The sequence below is a fragment of the Pipistrellus kuhlii genome, unplaced genomic scaffold (assembly GCF_014108245.1).
Source record: "Pipistrellus kuhlii isolate mPipKuh1 unplaced genomic scaffold, mPipKuh1.p scaffold_m20_p_10, whole genome shotgun sequence".
Taxonomy (NCBI): Eukaryota; Metazoa; Chordata; class Mammalia; order Chiroptera; family Vespertilionidae; genus Pipistrellus; species Pipistrellus kuhlii.
In genome coordinates, this window is record NW_023425405.1 from 39,972,206 (window position 1) to 39,990,805 (window position 18,600).

Here is an 18,600-nt window from a genome sequence, read left to right on the forward strand (position 1 = left end):
TGCCCTCCAACGAAACATAAAGCTTTCACTAACAACTCCATGCACATGCCAAAGCAATAAATACATCACCATACTTAAGGATTTGCTTAGATGCTTTATGTAGCCCAAAAGCAATACACAGCTTCATCAAATCAATGAACTAATATACTCACGTATTTCTTTGGTCATATTTTTGCTCCAAGTACCATAATATATGTAATAAAAAGCAGCATATGAAAAGTGTAGGTAACAAATGGTATACATACAAAAAATATTGACTATTTGCTCTTGGTGGGTTTTAAGATTTTATTTTACTCAAAACCTTTTAGACTGATGAAGGTTTTACTAAAGCCATAAAACAGGACTTACCTCTTACATTGCAGGTAATTTTCCGTCTCACGCATAAAATTCAGAGTTGAGGAAAAATACTCCTAACAAACCAAATTTACTATCATTTGCTTGCTTAGAATAATTTTATTACTTTCTTTTTAATGGTTTAGTAAATCTGAAATTATAATAGGATCAGCTTAATGGCAATATGTGCAACAATCTTCTGCAACAATTTACTACTGAGCTAAAGGTCTCTGGGAATTTATGTGTCTAGAAGTATACTTTTTTAAGTATACTTCTGAGTTACCAGAGTTCCCCAATTTTGAAAATTTTCAAGCATTCATTTCAAAACAAAATTATGTATTAAGCATCTGTACTTCCATAGTTTCCCATTTTTTCAGTTTGATTTTGTTCCCCTGATAGATCAACACTTCAAAAATACTGGGGTTTTGTAGTAATTATTCCACCATGTGTGGTATTACCAAGTTCTGCTATATTAATCACCTTATGAAACAGCAGGGTGTCTAGTATCTGGTTAAACTCTGTTCCAAAAATTTTACTGGTTATGGAGACATCCCTGCCAGCCAAGTTTCGGTTGTTTTCTAATACACTCATGATTCTACTAGAGAGGACTGCATGTGTTAGGCCACGAAAGGCAATCTGGAGCAGGAGTGGAATAAGGGTCCACAGCTCTGGGCCAATGAAGTAGCAAATCACTTAGGGTTGAGTCTTACCCTCTCTGACCCTGCCTCTGGGAGGCAGCATATCTAGGGGTGTCGAACTCAATCAGAGAAGGGGCCAAAATCTAAAATCCAGCCTAAATCGAGGGGCCGAATGGTTTACTGAACAATCATAAACTGTCATTGTGATGGAAACGCAGCGGAGTGCAGTGATGACAGTGCGGTGCGGGCCACATCGCAAGGCCTGGCGGGACGGATTTGGCCCGCGGGCCTTGTGTTTGACACATGTGTCTAGGGGTAAGGGCTGTGCTGTAGAGTCAGCTGGGCCCTGGTCTGAAACTATCTAGTGGCCAATCCTGTGGGTTTGTCATCTGCAGAATGGGATGGGTAGGTGAGGGACTTACTGATTCCCTTTACCCCCATCAACCGTCTGCAACATTCCAAATGTATGAACATAATAGGAGAAGGTCCAAACCAATCCTGGAAGTCCCTGAGAGTGTAGAAATATATCTCTTCCCACAGAGATTACAATTAAAGGCATTTAGAAAGCAACGTCAGAGACAGCTATTTGTGAAATGTCTATGATGCATTTAGAACTTTTAAGAAATGTTATGCAGGTCATCAAACAGAACCATGGAAACTGCCTCAAATTTGGCTAAATAAATAAATAAATAAATAAAAAGTAAAAATAAAAAAATGATGCCTCTACAGAAACAATGAATTCTGGTCTTCATCAAGAAAATGTGATAATCATAAGTCCTTCTGTGGAACCAAGTTGTCATCATTAAAACTGCCCCTGCTGGTTCCCACCCACATGAGCCCTAACTTCAGGACAGAAGGCAGGAGTGTCAACTCACAGATGACAGAACCACTGCCAAGTTCTTGCTTATTATTTCCTTTAATTCTTTTTCTTGGGCACTGTTCAAATTGTTATGTTTTTTCTTTCTTTCTTTCTTTCTTTCTTTCTTTCTTTCTTTCAGTGTTATTGTGAGTTCAATTCTTAGGAGTATACCTCTCAGGGATGTGATTGAGATGGCACGTGTCCAAAAAAAATGTGTTTTACACTAACTTCCCTTTAACTTTCTACTTCTAAACTTTTCCTGTGATAAACTATATGGTACATTTTCTCCACATATGGTATTAATTTGCTTCTTACAAAATTGAAATGGGAATTACTTGATGGTCTTTTGAAGAGTTCCACCACATTCCAAAATGTCAGAGGAAAATGAGAAATACAGAGAAACCTAAATGACGTATCTTTTTGGCACACCCACCAAGATGAGATACGTTCTGTGGTGAGAGCTGCATTCTCAAGATGTGATTCACACCAGATCTCTAACCATCTTCGCTATCGTAATGCCTCCCACAACTTTCACTCCAAGCCTGAGTGCTCCTGATCTGGGTAGTTCAAATGGCCTACTCAACTCTAGTTCTCAGTCTTTTCTTTCTAAGATAAAGGAACCAGGTGACACAATCACTACAGTCTCTCTCAGCAAAAAATCCTGACCCAGTGATTTCTACTGGGATATATGGCTATTGCCGCAAAGTTATCATATAAAACATCTATTCAAACACAGACTCTAAAACTACTGCTATTGCTGGCTTCCTTGTTTCTATAAATGGTTCTATCAATCTCAAACTCACCCTTGCTTAAGACACATTAAATCATTAAGACTTAAATCATTCTCAACTCCTCACTAATCCCCCTTGACCAGACACATTCTTCCTTTTCAGCAACTTGCTCTGTCTCCTCTTTCCTTCAGGACGTTCTCTCATAGATCTGTGGTCTCTTGGTTTTTTCCTCACCCATTATCCCAGATGTCCTGCCACATTAATAATCCAGTATCAACAATGAAACTTCTGTGACAGGAACAAATGTAAGAGTAATTTTTAAAAAGAAGAAGAACAGTGAACACAAGAACATCTAGAGCAATGGTTCCCAATGTGGGGCACATGCCCCACAAGGGGAGAATTTTATTTTTAAGGGTGGCAATTCGAGAATGAGTTATTAACAGTGAATTTTTTTGCATTCTGATTCTAGGGGCCTCATATACACTATATAAGTATATATTGTGACATATTTATGTATTTCAGTTCTCTATTAAATGTTTTGAAACTTTATTTGCTATCTTTCTTTCTTATTACTTCATATTCTTATTTCTTTTTAACAATTTCTTGGTGATTTCTTCCTCAATACTTCAACTGTCCTTTTGTTCTTTTATTTTTCTCTTTCATGGATGCCATGTTCTTTGGAAGCTTATTTAGACCAAGTTAATGGCCTTTTACACTTCCTCAAGGTGAATAAGAGTTCACTTTTTGAATAATAAGAATTATATATTACAGGGGAGGCATAAGGATTTTAGAGATTCTTAGGTGGGTATGGTAAAAAAAAAAAAAAAAAAAAAAAAAAAAAAAAAAAAGGTTAGGAACCACTGATCTAGAGTTTTCATCAGAAAATGTTAAGGAACAACCAATACATCCACCATCAAGATCTTTAATTTCCTCTCTGCCAGTCAAACTGGTGATGGGGTTGGAGGGTGGGTGCAGAGGAAGTGATAGTTCCTACCTTAGCCAGCTTTCCTAACAGTCATTTCCCTTGCATGAATCCCATCTATCTGTTATGGTCTGAATGTTTGTGCAAATCCTTCCCCTCCACCCGCCCAAATTCATATGTTGTAATTCTAACTCCTAAAGGTGATGGCATTACTAGGTGGGGCCTTAGAGAAGCCATTAGGTCATGAGAATGTTACTTTCAAGAATGGGATTAATGATCTTTAAAAGTTCCCACAGAGGCCTGATCCAAATGATTAGTGGTTAGACCACAGGCATGCCACCACTGGCATGGGTACCAAAGGCTCGCAGATTGGATTCCTGGTCAAGGGGCATGGAGCTGGGTTGTGGTTCACTCCATGCCCACAGTTCAGTGCATGAAAGTTGCCCCTACTCCTGCTCTTTCCCTCCTGAAATGATGAATGTATGCCAACAGACTGTATTTTTATAAAGCAACTTGTAGTAGCTATGATAATTAAATCATGGCAAGCAATTTATACGTAGATTTCCCATCACTTTTTTAAATTAGTCAAGAAATTTGGAAGGGAAAAGATGTCATCTTTGTAACAAACACCTCAGTGAAAAGACCCCGGTTAAAATCCTAAATTAGCTGCTTACTAGCAAATTGTTTAAAACAACACAATTTATCTCCAGGCCTCAATTCCTCATCTTTAATTTTTGAGATGTTGATACCTATATTTACCATAGGATTACTATCAGAATTAAATGAGAGAACATTTTCAAAAGCTTACCACAGAAGATATCAAAAAAGACCATGAAGATTTTTAGCCAGTTATAAATGCCTTCAGATTAGAGCTAGTTACGTAATCCTTCTTAAAATGTTTTGAATACAAATGTATCATAGTTCAATTTATATATTTCCAAAAAAAATTATATTACCAAATGTAAGAGAACGAAGTGTAATATAATTTTTTTACAAATTTAAAGCAGACAAGAAAGAAGTTACTTTATTTTAAAAACTCTAACTTTTAAAATTAGACATAAAAAAGATGATTTTCATAGTTTTTAAAGTCACAAATCTAGCAGGTTACAAATTTTTTATTGATGTCAATTGGCAGACACCCATCAAATTACTCAGACTTACAAAGAATAACAATTTTGCCAATTTTTCATAAACTTACTTAGAATCAGTCTAGACTTACAGATTTTTTACCTTCCATTTGCAAAATTTTTGTCTGTCAATTGTCAAATGCTCAGAAGCAATTCATGTTTATTTTTGCAGTGACAGACATAAAGGGTTAATAGAGGATTTAAAAAATATATTTTAAGCACAGTAAATGCACATCGCATTACAGCATGTGTGTATGAAGAATACCAATGATACAATAATAGATATTTATCTCGGTAAAAATTCATGTTGGCACTATTATTTTAACCATGAAGCACTAAGATCAGATAGTCTAACCCAGTGGTCGGCAAACCACGGCTCGCGGGCCACATGTGGCTCTTTGGCCCCTTGAGTGTGGCTCTTCCTGGTACAAAATACCACGGCCTGGGTGAGTCTATTTTGAAGAAGTGGTGTTAGAAGAAGTTTAAGTTTAAAAAAAGTTGTCTCTAAAAAGACATTTCAATCGTCGTATTGTTGATATTTGGCTCTGTTGACTAATGAATTTGCCGACCACTGGTCTAACCCCTTCATTTCATAGATAAGGAAACAGAAGAAAAATATGTTAAGTGACTGACTCATAATCACACTTAGTAGCACAGTTTCTATCAAGAGTCAAAATTTTTGACATTTTGTATGATGCTTTCCCAACTTCACTTTCTGCTTCTTAGCAGCATTAAAAAAAAAAAAAAAAATCTATGTACAACTTTGCTAATATATGTTCCTACTATATGCAATGTAATAGAATAAAAAGAAATGACTTGGAGTTTATTGACTCGCTTATTCATTGACTCACATATCAACATGTACTGAGTGGCTATCATGTGTGGGTCACTGATGTGGGCACAGGACAGAAGACCCAAGCTGACTCTAAATCTGCACATCATCATTTGTATGACTTCGGACAAAAATTTCTTTAGATTCCAGCTTCTTAATTATTAACATGAAGATAACAGCATCAACCTTCCTCATGATGTTGAAAGGTTAAATGAGATCATGAACTTGAAAGTGCCAAGTAAGGTCCCCAGTATAGCCACAAATTTATAATACAAATTGCACCACCAAATAAACCACTGCACATGAATATCAGACTCCCAACTTAACATGTTAACACTGCACTCACTATCTTTACCTCCTTATACCTACCTCCACCCTGTATCCCTTTTCCTAGTATTGGCTCCACTATCTAACTAATTACTCCAGCCAGAATCCTGGAAGTCATTCTGCATACCTCCATCTCTATCAAGCTCCATGCCCAGGAAAACACCTAACTCTACCAGGTGTCCCTCCAAGTCCCTCCCAAACTGCCTCTCCCTACTGCCAAGACCTTTTATAGAACTTTATCATTTTTTGCCTTAAGTACCTCAGTACCTCTTAGTCCCTGTAAACTAGCCACATGGCCTCAACTGAAAAGAAGATTCGATAAAACTCTGCATGTTGAATGGTGAGAATCCCCCACTACCTGCATCTCTTACCATGATGTGGGCAGCAAATTTAAATCCCCTAGACAGGAGATTAAATAATTCCTTCTATAGAAATTTAAGAATCTTCCCAAGAAAAGATTCCCACATACTGACATCTGAGGGGCTTTAAAAAGAAAAAAAACTGGCTAACTCATCCCCATCACCCTGAAATAAAGCCCACCAAACAAGAATATTCCTTACCCAAGAACCAAGAGTTTTCAATCAACATATTAGTGTATCACACTTAAATGAGCTGTCAATCAATATCTCAGGCAGCTGAAAGATGCTTTCAATAAGAAAGAGAACAAAACAGACAGGCAGAAAAAAATGAAACAAAAAGAATACAGAAGAAAATGAAAAGGAACTGCACCACTTATCCTCAAAAAGATAAGAGACAATAATAACTCTTCCTCTTTGGGGAATTTTCCTTGTAATGTCACTCAAATGTTCTCCTGAATTTTTAATTCTTCTTAATGATGTTTTTATTTCCAAGAACCCTTCATTATTCCATGATTGTGTCTAGTTTACGGCCTCATCTTTATATTTAATGACTGCCATATTCTAACAATCCTATGAGGTATATTAGTATTTGTATTCTTCTTTTACAAATGGGGAAACTGAGGTACGGAACATTTATCAGACTTTATTACATGATGAACAACCCACAATACTGCCATTGATAAAAGGCAAACAGAGGAGCAGATGGCTGCCCTCTGCTCCTTCCCCAGCACGGTGGTCTGTTCTGTTTGAAAGGAGCTTATGCTCCAGGACCCTCCTGCCTTCCCATCTGTGCCCACCTTCTCATTTGGCTTCCTGTAGCCTGAAAGAGCGCGTCCAGGTCAGGGGAAAAGGAGGGAATGAAAGAGCTGACTTTTCAGGCAGACTTCCTCTCTCACCAGAAAGGTGTCCAGACATTAGAAATTCAAAAGTCATCTTGTCAAGGAAAAGATATTACAACGAATAGTTAGGTTCTATTTGATCTTAAGAGCTAATTGTTTGACTGCATAACTGGACTTTTAAAACAGACTCTTGAGAACAGCATAGGGTCCCAATCAAAAGTGAAATTAAGTTCTAATAATCAAGACACAGGACTGTGAAAGCAGACTGTTGTCATTTCATATCTACTTCGCAGCTTTGGGGATCTCTATTTTACCAGTTCTCTCTCCTTCCAACCCAACTACCAATGCCTCAGTCATCCTCACTTCCCTGCCTGACATAATCTCTCTCCACACAGGCTACAGCTCATGAGGCCTTCAGTCATCCAGGGAAGTAATACTTTAAAAAAAAAAAACAAAAATTCTAAACGACAAAAGATCCTATGGAGAAAGAACCAAGAACAAACCAGCCTGAGGAAAGTTAATGCATCCATTTGTCTAATATATGTACCCTGAGTGACAAGAAAGCTCTGTGGAGTTTGATCAAAGCCATTATTCAGTCCACTTTTCTCCTGAGCTTTTTAAAGTGCAATGCATTCCCCGGTGTCCACTGTTACCTACAATTATCTCTGTGAAACAGAGGGATAAACACACCGGTAGTGGGTGGAATTGCTATTTCCCCAAAACCCATGTCCACTCAGAAGCTCAGAATGTAACCTTATTTGCAAATAGTGTCTTTGCAGATGTAATGAGCTAAGTTGAAGATGTATAGTAATATCCAGCAACTACAGTTCCTATAAGAACCGGGGGGGGGGGGGGGGGGGGGAGAACCACACAAGGAAGAGGCCATGTGATGACAAAGGGAAAGATTGTAATGATGCAAAAATAAGCCAAGAAACATAGGGGATTGCTGGGAGCCACCAGAAGCCAGGGAGAGACCAGAAAGGATTCTCCCCTATGTTCCTTCAGAGGGAGCATGTCCTGCCCATACTGTTATTTGGGACTTCCAGCCTCCAGATCTGTGAGAGAATAAGTTTCTGTTCTTTTAAGCCACCAAGTTTGTGGTAATGTATAGGACAGCCCTTGGAAGGTAAAAGAATACCCCAAACATGAAATGCAAAATATGAAACTCAGACTGGTTAATTACCAATTGAATTACAACTCAGATGTCAAACCTAACATCGAAGCTTCATAAGCAATCATATCAGACAGCTTCGGGAAAAATAATTTTGTGGGTTAGAAAAGCAACAAAAACAAAGAGGCTATGATGTAAGATAGATGTGATGACAAATCCAAATAGCAGTCAACCAACATTTTTAAGGCTCAATTAAAATCAGCCTTACTTTCTATTTTATACCATTACCAACTTTACAAAAGTACTATCAATAACTTAGATAATTCATTTACCAAATTTACTGTGCTATTAAAATATTTAATTATATAGTTAAATTATAATTACACAATTTAGAAACAATTAAAGGGTCAATTATTCATTTTACTAGCAGTTTAACTGTTTCCACTTAAAAAGATGTTGTCTTTCTTAATCTCTTCTTGCATTTCTATCTACCTCTTCCTTTCTGGGTACTTTAGTTTCTATTAAAGAGGGGGTGGGCATGAAATCAACTGAGGGATAAACCAACAAACACTCATATTCTGGAAAAGGGTGGAAAGAGGGAGAGAGAGGAAAGCTGGGTAAAACATATGGGGCTATTGGAACAGGTATTTAACAGAATATATTCAAATAATGAGTCCCATACTCTTCAGTTTACCACCATTGGGTTCTTTTTCTTCTTCATTCCTATACTGTGTCTTAGCTACACTGATGAGCCTGTTTCCTTTACTCTTTTTGACCCAGGCTTGCCCTACGTAGATGCTGCCCCATGATACTTATTGAATAATACGTCTGCGCTTTCATAAACCAGCTTTTCCCCTATATTCAGCCCCACCCCCCAGCCCCCAAAACCAATCTATCTTTTTTTTGCTTACCTTGATTTAATGGCAATAATGTAACCCTCTATAGAAGCAAATGTGCAGTATAAACTCAAATTTTCGTCTTAAAAATCTCCCTATCACAGCTTAATGTTTAAGTGTGGGCTCTGGAGTGTGACTGGCCGGATTCAACGTTTAACTCTGCCACATACTAGCTGTGACCTTCGTTGAATGACTCAGCCTTTCCATGGCCTACTTTCTTCACCTTAACCTAGAAATAATGAGACTGCACACCCGAAGCCTTTGGTGAGAATTAAGTGAGACCAGGCCCTGTCTGTAAGCACACACTAAATACTGTTGATTGATATTGTTACTACCATAATTTTAAATTGTTCTCTATTAGAATATACAGATTTCTCATCAAGTGTAAGTCTTACCTAAGAAAACCATTAGATATTCAAGAATCCACATAAGGAGCAAATTGGTTCCCCAACTTCCTTGTCTGAGGAAATCTTAGCCCAAAAATATATTTGGATACCTAGAATATACTATCACAGAGTAAGAACATACACATTTTTAACCAGCCAATTGTGGCTCAGGGCATTGATCATCAATCACCCCATGCACCTGCACCAAGAGGTCACTGGTTCGATTCCCAGTCAGGGCACATGCCCAGGTTGCAGGCTGGATCCCCAGTAGGGGTTGTGCAAGAGGCAGCCAACAGATGTTTCTATCTCTCTCTCTCCTTCTCCTTTCTTCTCTCTATATTAAAAAAAAAAATCAATAAAACTTTTTTTAAAAAATACACACTTTTAAGTTGTTTTAAAACTGGCATATTCTAAGAAATTCCATCTACTCCCTTTCAAGCCTACCTCGTGATACTTTATGAGTACCATTAAAAACCATGACCATATCAAATAAAGACTTTAAATCAAAAGAGGAAAGCTGGCCCTCAGCACTGCTCTTTAATTCTCTCAGCTGCCATCAAAGAAAGAAGGAGTTTCAATGCACCTGCACCTGAATGAAGCCACTAAGCGCTCTGGCTCTATGAGATAAAATTCAAAGTCCTCCTTTGGACATAAACGTAGGTAAGATTAAGTTTGCTTACAAGTGTTTACACTTTAGGTGAAGATTACGCGTTAAAATCTAAATACCCAGGTAAGCTTATAAGTGGCAAACAGCCACTTGAGAATTACGCTACTGTGCACAGTGCTTTTCGACTTTGAAATCTTCCTGCTGTTGACATTTTGTGAATAAGGAAATTGACCAAAGCAGCAGAAAAGAGGCAAACTAACATTCAAGGGCTGCACGGAAATTGCACGGGCCATGCTACTCTCTCATCAGTGTTAGAATGAACACGTCGCAAGCATCTCCCACCTTCGTCCTAAATATTTCAAGCTCTACCACCAGCCACGCAGAGGAGTTAATGTGCAGATTCTAGAAGTAGTAACAGCGAAGGATTATGAGCATTGGTGATAGCTTTTGTTTCCACATGTAAATAGCAAAAAAACTAAGACTATGAAAGGCAGGAATGAGAAGGCAAAAGAGAAACAAACAAAACTGACCCAGAATTTGATTCTTCTCCTTAGTACAGGGTCACTTATATCCATAAAAATCATTCAAAAGTCATTTATTATTAGGAAGACTTCAAAGTATTTTATTCAAAAGAAAATGCAATGTCATTTTGTGATGAGTTCTTCCAGGCTTCAGCAATCCTATGTCATTCTCTGATCTCCAGAGCTGTCAAACTCTTGAATTTAAAGAGTCCCTGGGAAATGAAATCCACAATGCAGAGGTAGACAGTTTCTAAAAGATGACACAAACCAACTCTTGTCCTATAAATAGGGTTACTGGGTCCAAAACCGTTAGTTGGCGTTGTGAACTGAATTGTGTCCCCTAAGGTTCATATGTTGTAATAATCCCAGCACCTAAGAACGTGACTGTACTTGAAGACAAATTTTTTAGAGGTAATTAAGTTAAAGAGAGGGCATTAGAGTGGTTCCCTAATCCATTCTGACTGGTGTCCTTATAAGAAAAGGACATTTGGACACAGGCAGGTAGAGAGGGGAAATGATGTGAGAACAAAGGAGAAGACGGCCATCTGCAGTATAATCCAAAGAGAGAGGCTTGAAACAGATCCTTCCCTCCTGGCCCCTAGAAAGAGGGCCCTAAAATCCTGACCTTGAACTTATAGACTCCAGATCCGTGAGATGATAAAATTCTGTTGTTTTAGCCACTCCATTCGTGGTACTTTGTTACAGTCCCAGCAAACCAACAGGGGTGACTTGCCTTACTTATATCGTACGGTGATAAAAAACAAAATCAGGATCAACACCCAGCTTTCCAATATCCATGGCTTTCTAACTCACTACACTGCCCTGCAAGTTAACTCCCTGACTTCACTCCGAGTTCTCTCCCACAAAAACATACCTGTTCAGCTTATTAAGAACCATGATAAACAGATGCTATTTAGGCTGAACTTTTGTCAGCTATGCTCCCACATCACCAACAAGACACTGTCATATACACTGAGTGGCCAGATTATTATGATCTCTGAATGCATAATAATCTGGCCACTCAGTGTATATCCTATAAAATAAAAGGCTAATATGCAAATTGTCCCCTCAACCAGGAGTTCGACCAGCAGGCAGGCCAGCCAACCGCCCATGTCCCCTCCCCCTGGCCAGGCTGGCTGGACCCCACCCATGCATGAATTCATTCACCAGGCCTCAAATACACACACACACATACACACACACACACACACACACACACACACACACACACACACTCACACTGAGTGGCCAGATTATTTTGCACTCAGAGATCATAATAATCTGGCCACTCAGTGTAGTGTCTCATGAATGAACTCAAAATGCCTAAGACCCAAATCAATTACCCCTCGAAGTTAGCATGACACTGTTTTGATCTAAAAACAGCTAGGTACAAGATGCAACTCCCTGGACTAGTCATCTAACCTCTCTGAGCCTCCATTCTATATTTATGATATAGATTCTATAACCAATGTAAATTCTATACCAAAAAGAACCTGCAATGGCTAATGTGACGATGAAATTGGATAACAGCCGCTTCACAGTGTGGAGTGTTAAAAACAGTCCTCCAGGCAATCACAAACTATTTCTCCCTCTGGCATCGTATTTTTCACTCAAACTCAAAACCATTGATATTTCCCCTCAAGTCATCTATAACCAATAATTCACCTAGCTCTGACAATTCTTTCTCTACCCATCATTTTTGACACTGCTTTCAAGTAAACCTGGGCTCTCATAATTTCAAATCTGCACTACTTTGAAGGATTGATCTATCAGCCTCCCAGTTCCTTCTGACCTAAACTATATTATATCCTAATGTCAGATTTATCTTTCTCATGCATTCAGCTCAAAAGTCTTCAGAGGCTCTCCATCCACAAAACAAGGTCGCAGCAACAGAGCCAGCCCTGCATTCTACAACAGAACTGAATCCTAGGGCCAGTTTCTAAGTTTATCTCAAGACTTACCATGTGCCCACGGGCCTTGCCTCATATGCAGGCAGTATAAACAGATAGCTCATCCACAACTCCCACAGACCCTACCTGCTTCTTCCTTGAACTTCCCATTGATGGGCCTGACTATCACAACTGGATCCGGTAATATCTCTTAACAGGCGCCAACAGCAAGGTTAGGTTGGTTAACTCCAGGGAGCAGGCTGCCTCCCAGTTTCATTTTCCTCCTGCTTCTCTCTTGGCCTGGCATCTCTTGGTCACTGTCCTACTACCTAACTTTCAGGGTCTAGCATAAGCAAATTCAGTAGCACTCTTAACCTTGCCTCTCCAGAGCTCGACTGGAACTCACTGAGGATGTCAGCCAGTGGTTTTCAATCTCATCAGACCCAAAACACTCTTTATATAACAACTAGTACAATTAAATGAAAGCCGTAGATAATAGGGTCTGTGTACACACATAATTTCAAATATTTAACAAAGGATTTCAAATATATATCTATACATAAATGATATTTATACCTCATTGCAGATCAGCTGAAAAGTAGCTGTGTTTCCTTCAGTACAAAAATAAGCTGAAGTTTTATGTAAAGGTGATTTGTACTTTCAAACATGTTGTCGAGGTAAAGCTATTAATACTGAAACTGAACTTAAAAGTTCCTCCTAATAAAAGATATTTTGTAATTTTGGTGTAGAAATACTATGCAGGAAGTAATAAAGCAAAAGAGCAACAGTATTTAATAAAAATTTAAACTTATATGTAACAAGTAACTACACTGTAAAAGGAATTTTTAGGAAAGTGTCAGAATAGAAGAAAGTACAACATAAATGATGTTCATATATAAAGGGTATCTATAAGTCAGTAAGAAAAAGCAGCAGAAAATGTAGTAAGGGACAGAACAAAGAAATCAAGAAAGAATACAAATTAGTAATAAGATAGTATGATCCACCCTTTTTTTAAAAACTTTATTTTAGTCCTCACCGGAGAATATATTTAGAGAGAGGGAGATGGAGAAGGGGAGAGACAGAGAGACAGGGAGAGGTAGGGGGAGAGGGAGAGGGAGGGAGGGAGGGAGGGAGGGAGGGAGGGAGGGAGGGAGGGAGGGAGGGGGAGAGAGAGAGAGAGAGAGAGAGAGAGAGAGAGAGAGAGAGAGAGAGAGAGAGAGATACAGAAACATCAATCTGTTGCCTCCTGCACACAGCCCTGACTGGGGATCAAACCCACAACCTGATCGAGAATTGAACCCACAACCTTTTGGTACAAGGGAGATGCTCCAACCAATGGAGCCACCCAGCGAGGGCTGATCCGTCATTTTTAAAGATTTTCCTTAAAAGTCATGACTACAGAGCAATGCTAGATTAATATGTTCCTTAGGAACTCTGCAAACCAAGTCAGAAATACAAAATTCCTCAGTCAGCTAGTGATCATCGCATCTTCAATACACAGCCGTCTGTTTGACTCCCACACCTGCGTATGCAGCAGGATGGTCTCATTTTATTAACATGACTGGATACAACTGCAAGAGGTACTGCCTTTAAATTTCAGTTTACACATTCCAGTAAGAGATATAACCATATAATTTAAAAACTCAGCATAGTCAGAGGTACACAATATTTAAACAGCTCCGGATATCATGCAAACACAAAAGCAAAGGTAACAAGAGAAAATGCCTACCTTCCCTGATAGCGGTAAAAGGTGTACCTTCTTCTTCTTGCAGCCTGATCACCTTCAGGGCCACCAACTTCCCATTTACCCTGGAAAAAAAATGAAAGAAAAAATGAGAAGCAAATTCTTGAAAATCTGCTCCTGTTACGGTTCTAATTTTCTTCCTTACAATTTATATTTCTGCACTGAAAATGTCAGTGACTCAATTACGCCGCCACAACATGATTAATTCCAGGAAGGCTGGGAATTCTGTATCATCATCATAAATATTCACTTTAAGTACTCCATTTTAAATATTCACATTTGCACAGTCCAACATTTAACTGAAGTTTTCTGATTCACTCCATGTTCCTTCCTTCCCGAAATTAATGCCTAATAAAATCACCATGCTTTATCGATTACTCCCAGATTAAATAAAAATCAAGTAGTCAAAATAGCTTTCTCTTTTTTTTCTCCAGTAGCTCCTTTGTTTCATTTGCTGAAAAGTCTTCATCTTCAGTCCTAAACTGAGGTCACTCAATTCCCAAGGACAAATTCCCACTTCTGTCTTCCCCTCCTTCCCTTCCTTTTCCTTCCTTCCTTCTAACCCTCCCTTCCTCCCCCACCTCTTCCTCCTTCTCTCCCTTCATGTCAAAATCAACCATTTCTCCCTTCCACAATTTTTTTCTTACTAGAGAATCCTGAAGTTATATTTGGTCTGTTTGTGTTTTATAATACAGTGCATCATTAAAATAAAAATTATGAATATTTCACTATTACACGGTTATACAAGACCAATCACTTTTATCCAGTCAATTCTGTTAGCAAAGACATGTCTACCTATATTAGTCTTCCAGTTAAATGTTCTACTTTCTACCTTTACTGCACCTAGCAGCATATTTTGTTAAATAAAATAGGTAAAACATGCACACACTAAAAATTCTATAAGGTACAAGAAAGTATTTGATGTACCCTCCCTCACAGCCACCTAGCTCCCATTCTCTGAGGTTACCACTTACCATTACACACAGACACACACACACACACACACACACACACACACACACACACACACACGGCAAAAGTAAGCTTACAATTGCTCATGTGGGAAATAGTAAATAACAATACAATAATAAACTCTGGCCCTGGCCAGTGTGGTTCATTTGGTTGGAGTGTCACCCCATGCACCAAAAGGTGGCTGGCTGGATTTCTGGTCAAGGCACATACCTAAATTCCAAGTTCAAACCCTGGTGGGGGCACATATGAGCAGCAACTGATTGATGCTTCTTTCATACATGAATGATTCTCTCACTCTAAAATCAGTAAAAACATTCTCTGGTGAGGATTTTAAAAAATATATAAACTCTGTTTCAGGTACTCACAACCGTAAATCTACTTTTTTCCACCATATATGTATGTATACATACACACACACACACACACACACACACACACACACATTAAATCACACACATATGCATAGAATACATATACATATACAAATGGTAGTATGCATATAGTATAGTTTTTATCAGTTAACAAATTCATGGAAACTATATCTTGTTTTTTTAAAAACTACAGGGTGTTCCTTTGCATGACTGATATATATATATTTATTTTCAATAATTCAATCCCTACTGATGGGCACTTGGCAGGTTCCCAACTTTTTGCTACTAAAACAATGATGCAATAAATATTCCTGGACATGTAATTTCATCTATGTAAAAAGAGGTCTGTAAGGTAAATTCCTAAAAATAAAATTGCAAGATCAAAATTATATGCCTTTCTAAATTCTAATTCTTATGAATGTTGGGAAATTATCCTGCATGAAGTCTATACCAATTTGCATTTCCTACAGCAAAGGATGAGAGCTCCTGTTTCCTTCCCCCTCCCCCTAGCCTATGTTATCAACCCTTAAATTTGCCAATCTGATAGATGAAAAATGGATTTTCATTGCAATTTAAATTGCAGCAAAAAATCTTTCAAGGTTATGGAACTAGAGAAGGAGAATTGAGTCTGAAATAAAGAATTTGAGTTTCTCTTTTTAAAGAGCTGAATCCATTAGATATTGTTTTTGCTCAAAAAGCTGCCACAGACATGAAACTCAAAAGGCCAAGGCATTTATCAAAGCCAAACTATTCTATTGGCATGCCTCATGAAGCTCACTGTAGAAATACATTATGGGTTACAGTAATCAAATAAGGAGATCTTATAAGGTCCCATGATGTGACATCTACCTGGTGTTTATTTCTCCTTGTGTTTCAGCTGGAAGGTCAGACCTGCTGCTTTTCTGCCCTGCACATCTCCTCTCTGAGAGCATTACTTAAGCGTTCTCACCCTAACTGTGCTCCAGGTACCCAGGTGCAGGCAGAACGTTAATATGCACATGCGGTTCAACTGGAGAATGCACCTTGTGCTCTCCACTCTGTCCTTTAGGACAAAGGGAGACCTTCGGCAGGGCTTTGGGGTGGGATGCAGTCAGCGCTGACAGCTGCACAGATTTTTCTCAGCCCAGTTGAGTTCATCGCTAGCTCCCCGAGGAGGCAGTAACTGATTCCAGGAACTGCTTGGAATTTTCCCCTCATTTGCTAATATATTCCCCTCACCCATAAAACACACACACAACCTTCTTCCCACAAAGCTTCCCCATATCCCTTGAGATTGTTAACTTATATGTATCATGAACTGAATTCTGGGATGCAGGGAATTCATGTTTTTGAAGGTTATACAATTAACCACACTCTCAGACCATGAAGCTTTGACTGTCTTGTAATTCACTGAAAAGAGATTAAACCTTTAATTGAGCCAAAATTCATTTTAAATACAGCTAAAAATGGAGCACCTTTAATCTCCTAGTGCATTCATTATTGGTATGTGCATTATTTCTGTAGTGAAAAAAATTTTTAACGTATTTTCTATGATAACTGCATAAAGGAACAAGATGCAGCCCTGACTGCTGTGGCTCAGATGGTTGGAGCATGGTTCTGTATACTGCAAGCTTTTGTATTTGATTCCTGGTCATGGCACATACCAAGGTTGTGGGTTCTATCCCAAGTCAGGCACATACAGAAGGTAGTCAGTCAATATCAATATCTGTCTCTCTCTCCCTCTCCCTCCATTCCCTCCTTTACCCTTTCTCTAAAATCAATAAGCATATCCTTGGGTGAGGATTAAAAAGAAGAACAAGATCCAGGTTAATGGGATTCTGATTCTGAAGCATAATTCTCCATGAATTAAACCTTCAAGTATTAGTTCATTATAGTTATGATCATCACAATAGTTAGAAACAGTGAAATGTTGTGTTACACCATATAAAATTAAGATTTGTACCAGATTATTAGCTCTGGGAGAGAAGGAAATTTTTCTGTTTTGTTCACCGTCATGTGCCCAGTGCCTAAAATTTCCTGGAACAGAATAGACTCTTGAAATATTTTACTGAATAAATACTAATAATGTTAATATACTGATATTTCCTTCCTTATACCTGCAAATTAACTCAATAATAAAGTGTAAAAATCATTGCTCAACATCACAAATCATCAGGGAAATACAAATCAAAATGACAAGATGTCTCCTCACACATGTTAGAATGCCTATCATCAAAAAGACCAGAGACAATGGGAGCCAGACAGAATGTGGCAAAAAAGGAACCTTTATACCTTATAGACGGGATGTATATTGTTCAACCACTATGAAAACAATATGGAGGTTCCTCAAAATATTAAAAATAAATATACCATATGATCCAGTAATTTCCACTTCTGGATATGTACCCGAAGGAAATGAAAAGATTTCGACAACATAAATGCACTTTCATGTTTATCATAGCATCATTCACAATAGCCAAGACATAGGAACAACCCAAATGCACATCAATGAATGAAAGGATAAAAAAGAAGTGGTACATAGACACAACAGAATACTATTAGGGCATGAGGAAGAAAGACATCTTCCATTTGCAAAAACATGGATGGACCTTGAACATATTATTCTAAGTGAGATAAATCAAACAGAAAAATGCAAGTACTGTAGAGTATCACTTATATGTGAAATCTAAAAAAGTTACACCCATAATAAAAGAGTAAAATGGTGGCTAATAGAGGGTTAAGGGGAGGGTGATAGATAAGAGTGATGGTTTTTCTGGATGGAATTGGAGAACATCATGCTGGGTGAAATAAGCCAATCAATGAAAGAGAAATACCACATGACCTCACTCATTTATGGATAATAAAGAACATTGTAAACTGATGAACCAAAAGATAGATATAGAGACAGTAAAGCAACAAGCAGACTGTCAAATTACAGCAGGTAGGGTAGGGAGATCTGGGGGAGATAATAGATCAACCGAAGGACTTGTATACATGCATATAAGTACAACCAATGGACATAAAACTCTGGGGAGGGAGGGTATGTATGGGGGGGGGCTAATGTTAAAATATGTACACAGATAATAATTTAATAAAAAAATGTAAAAAAAAAGAGTGATGGTTTTTAAGAGTACAAACTTGTATTAAGTAACAAACA

At 38.2% G+C, this 18,600-nt stretch overlaps 1 protein-coding gene across 3 annotated transcripts in view; it reads right to left on the reverse strand.

The window, feature by feature from the left end:
• The window catches only part of CDK14 (cyclin dependent kinase 14), a 485,190-nt gene that overhangs the window by 316,547 nt on the left and 150,043 nt on the right, over positions 1 to 18,600 (reverse strand). For all 3 annotated transcript variants that reach the window (XM_036429493.2, XM_036429494.2, XM_045578458.1), the window contains one exon: positions 14,107 to 14,186. In XM_036429493.2, the coding sequence (XP_036285386.1) occupies positions 14,107 to 14,186 (80 nt within the window). The remainder of the gene's footprint in view (positions 1 to 14,106; positions 14,187 to 18,600) is intronic.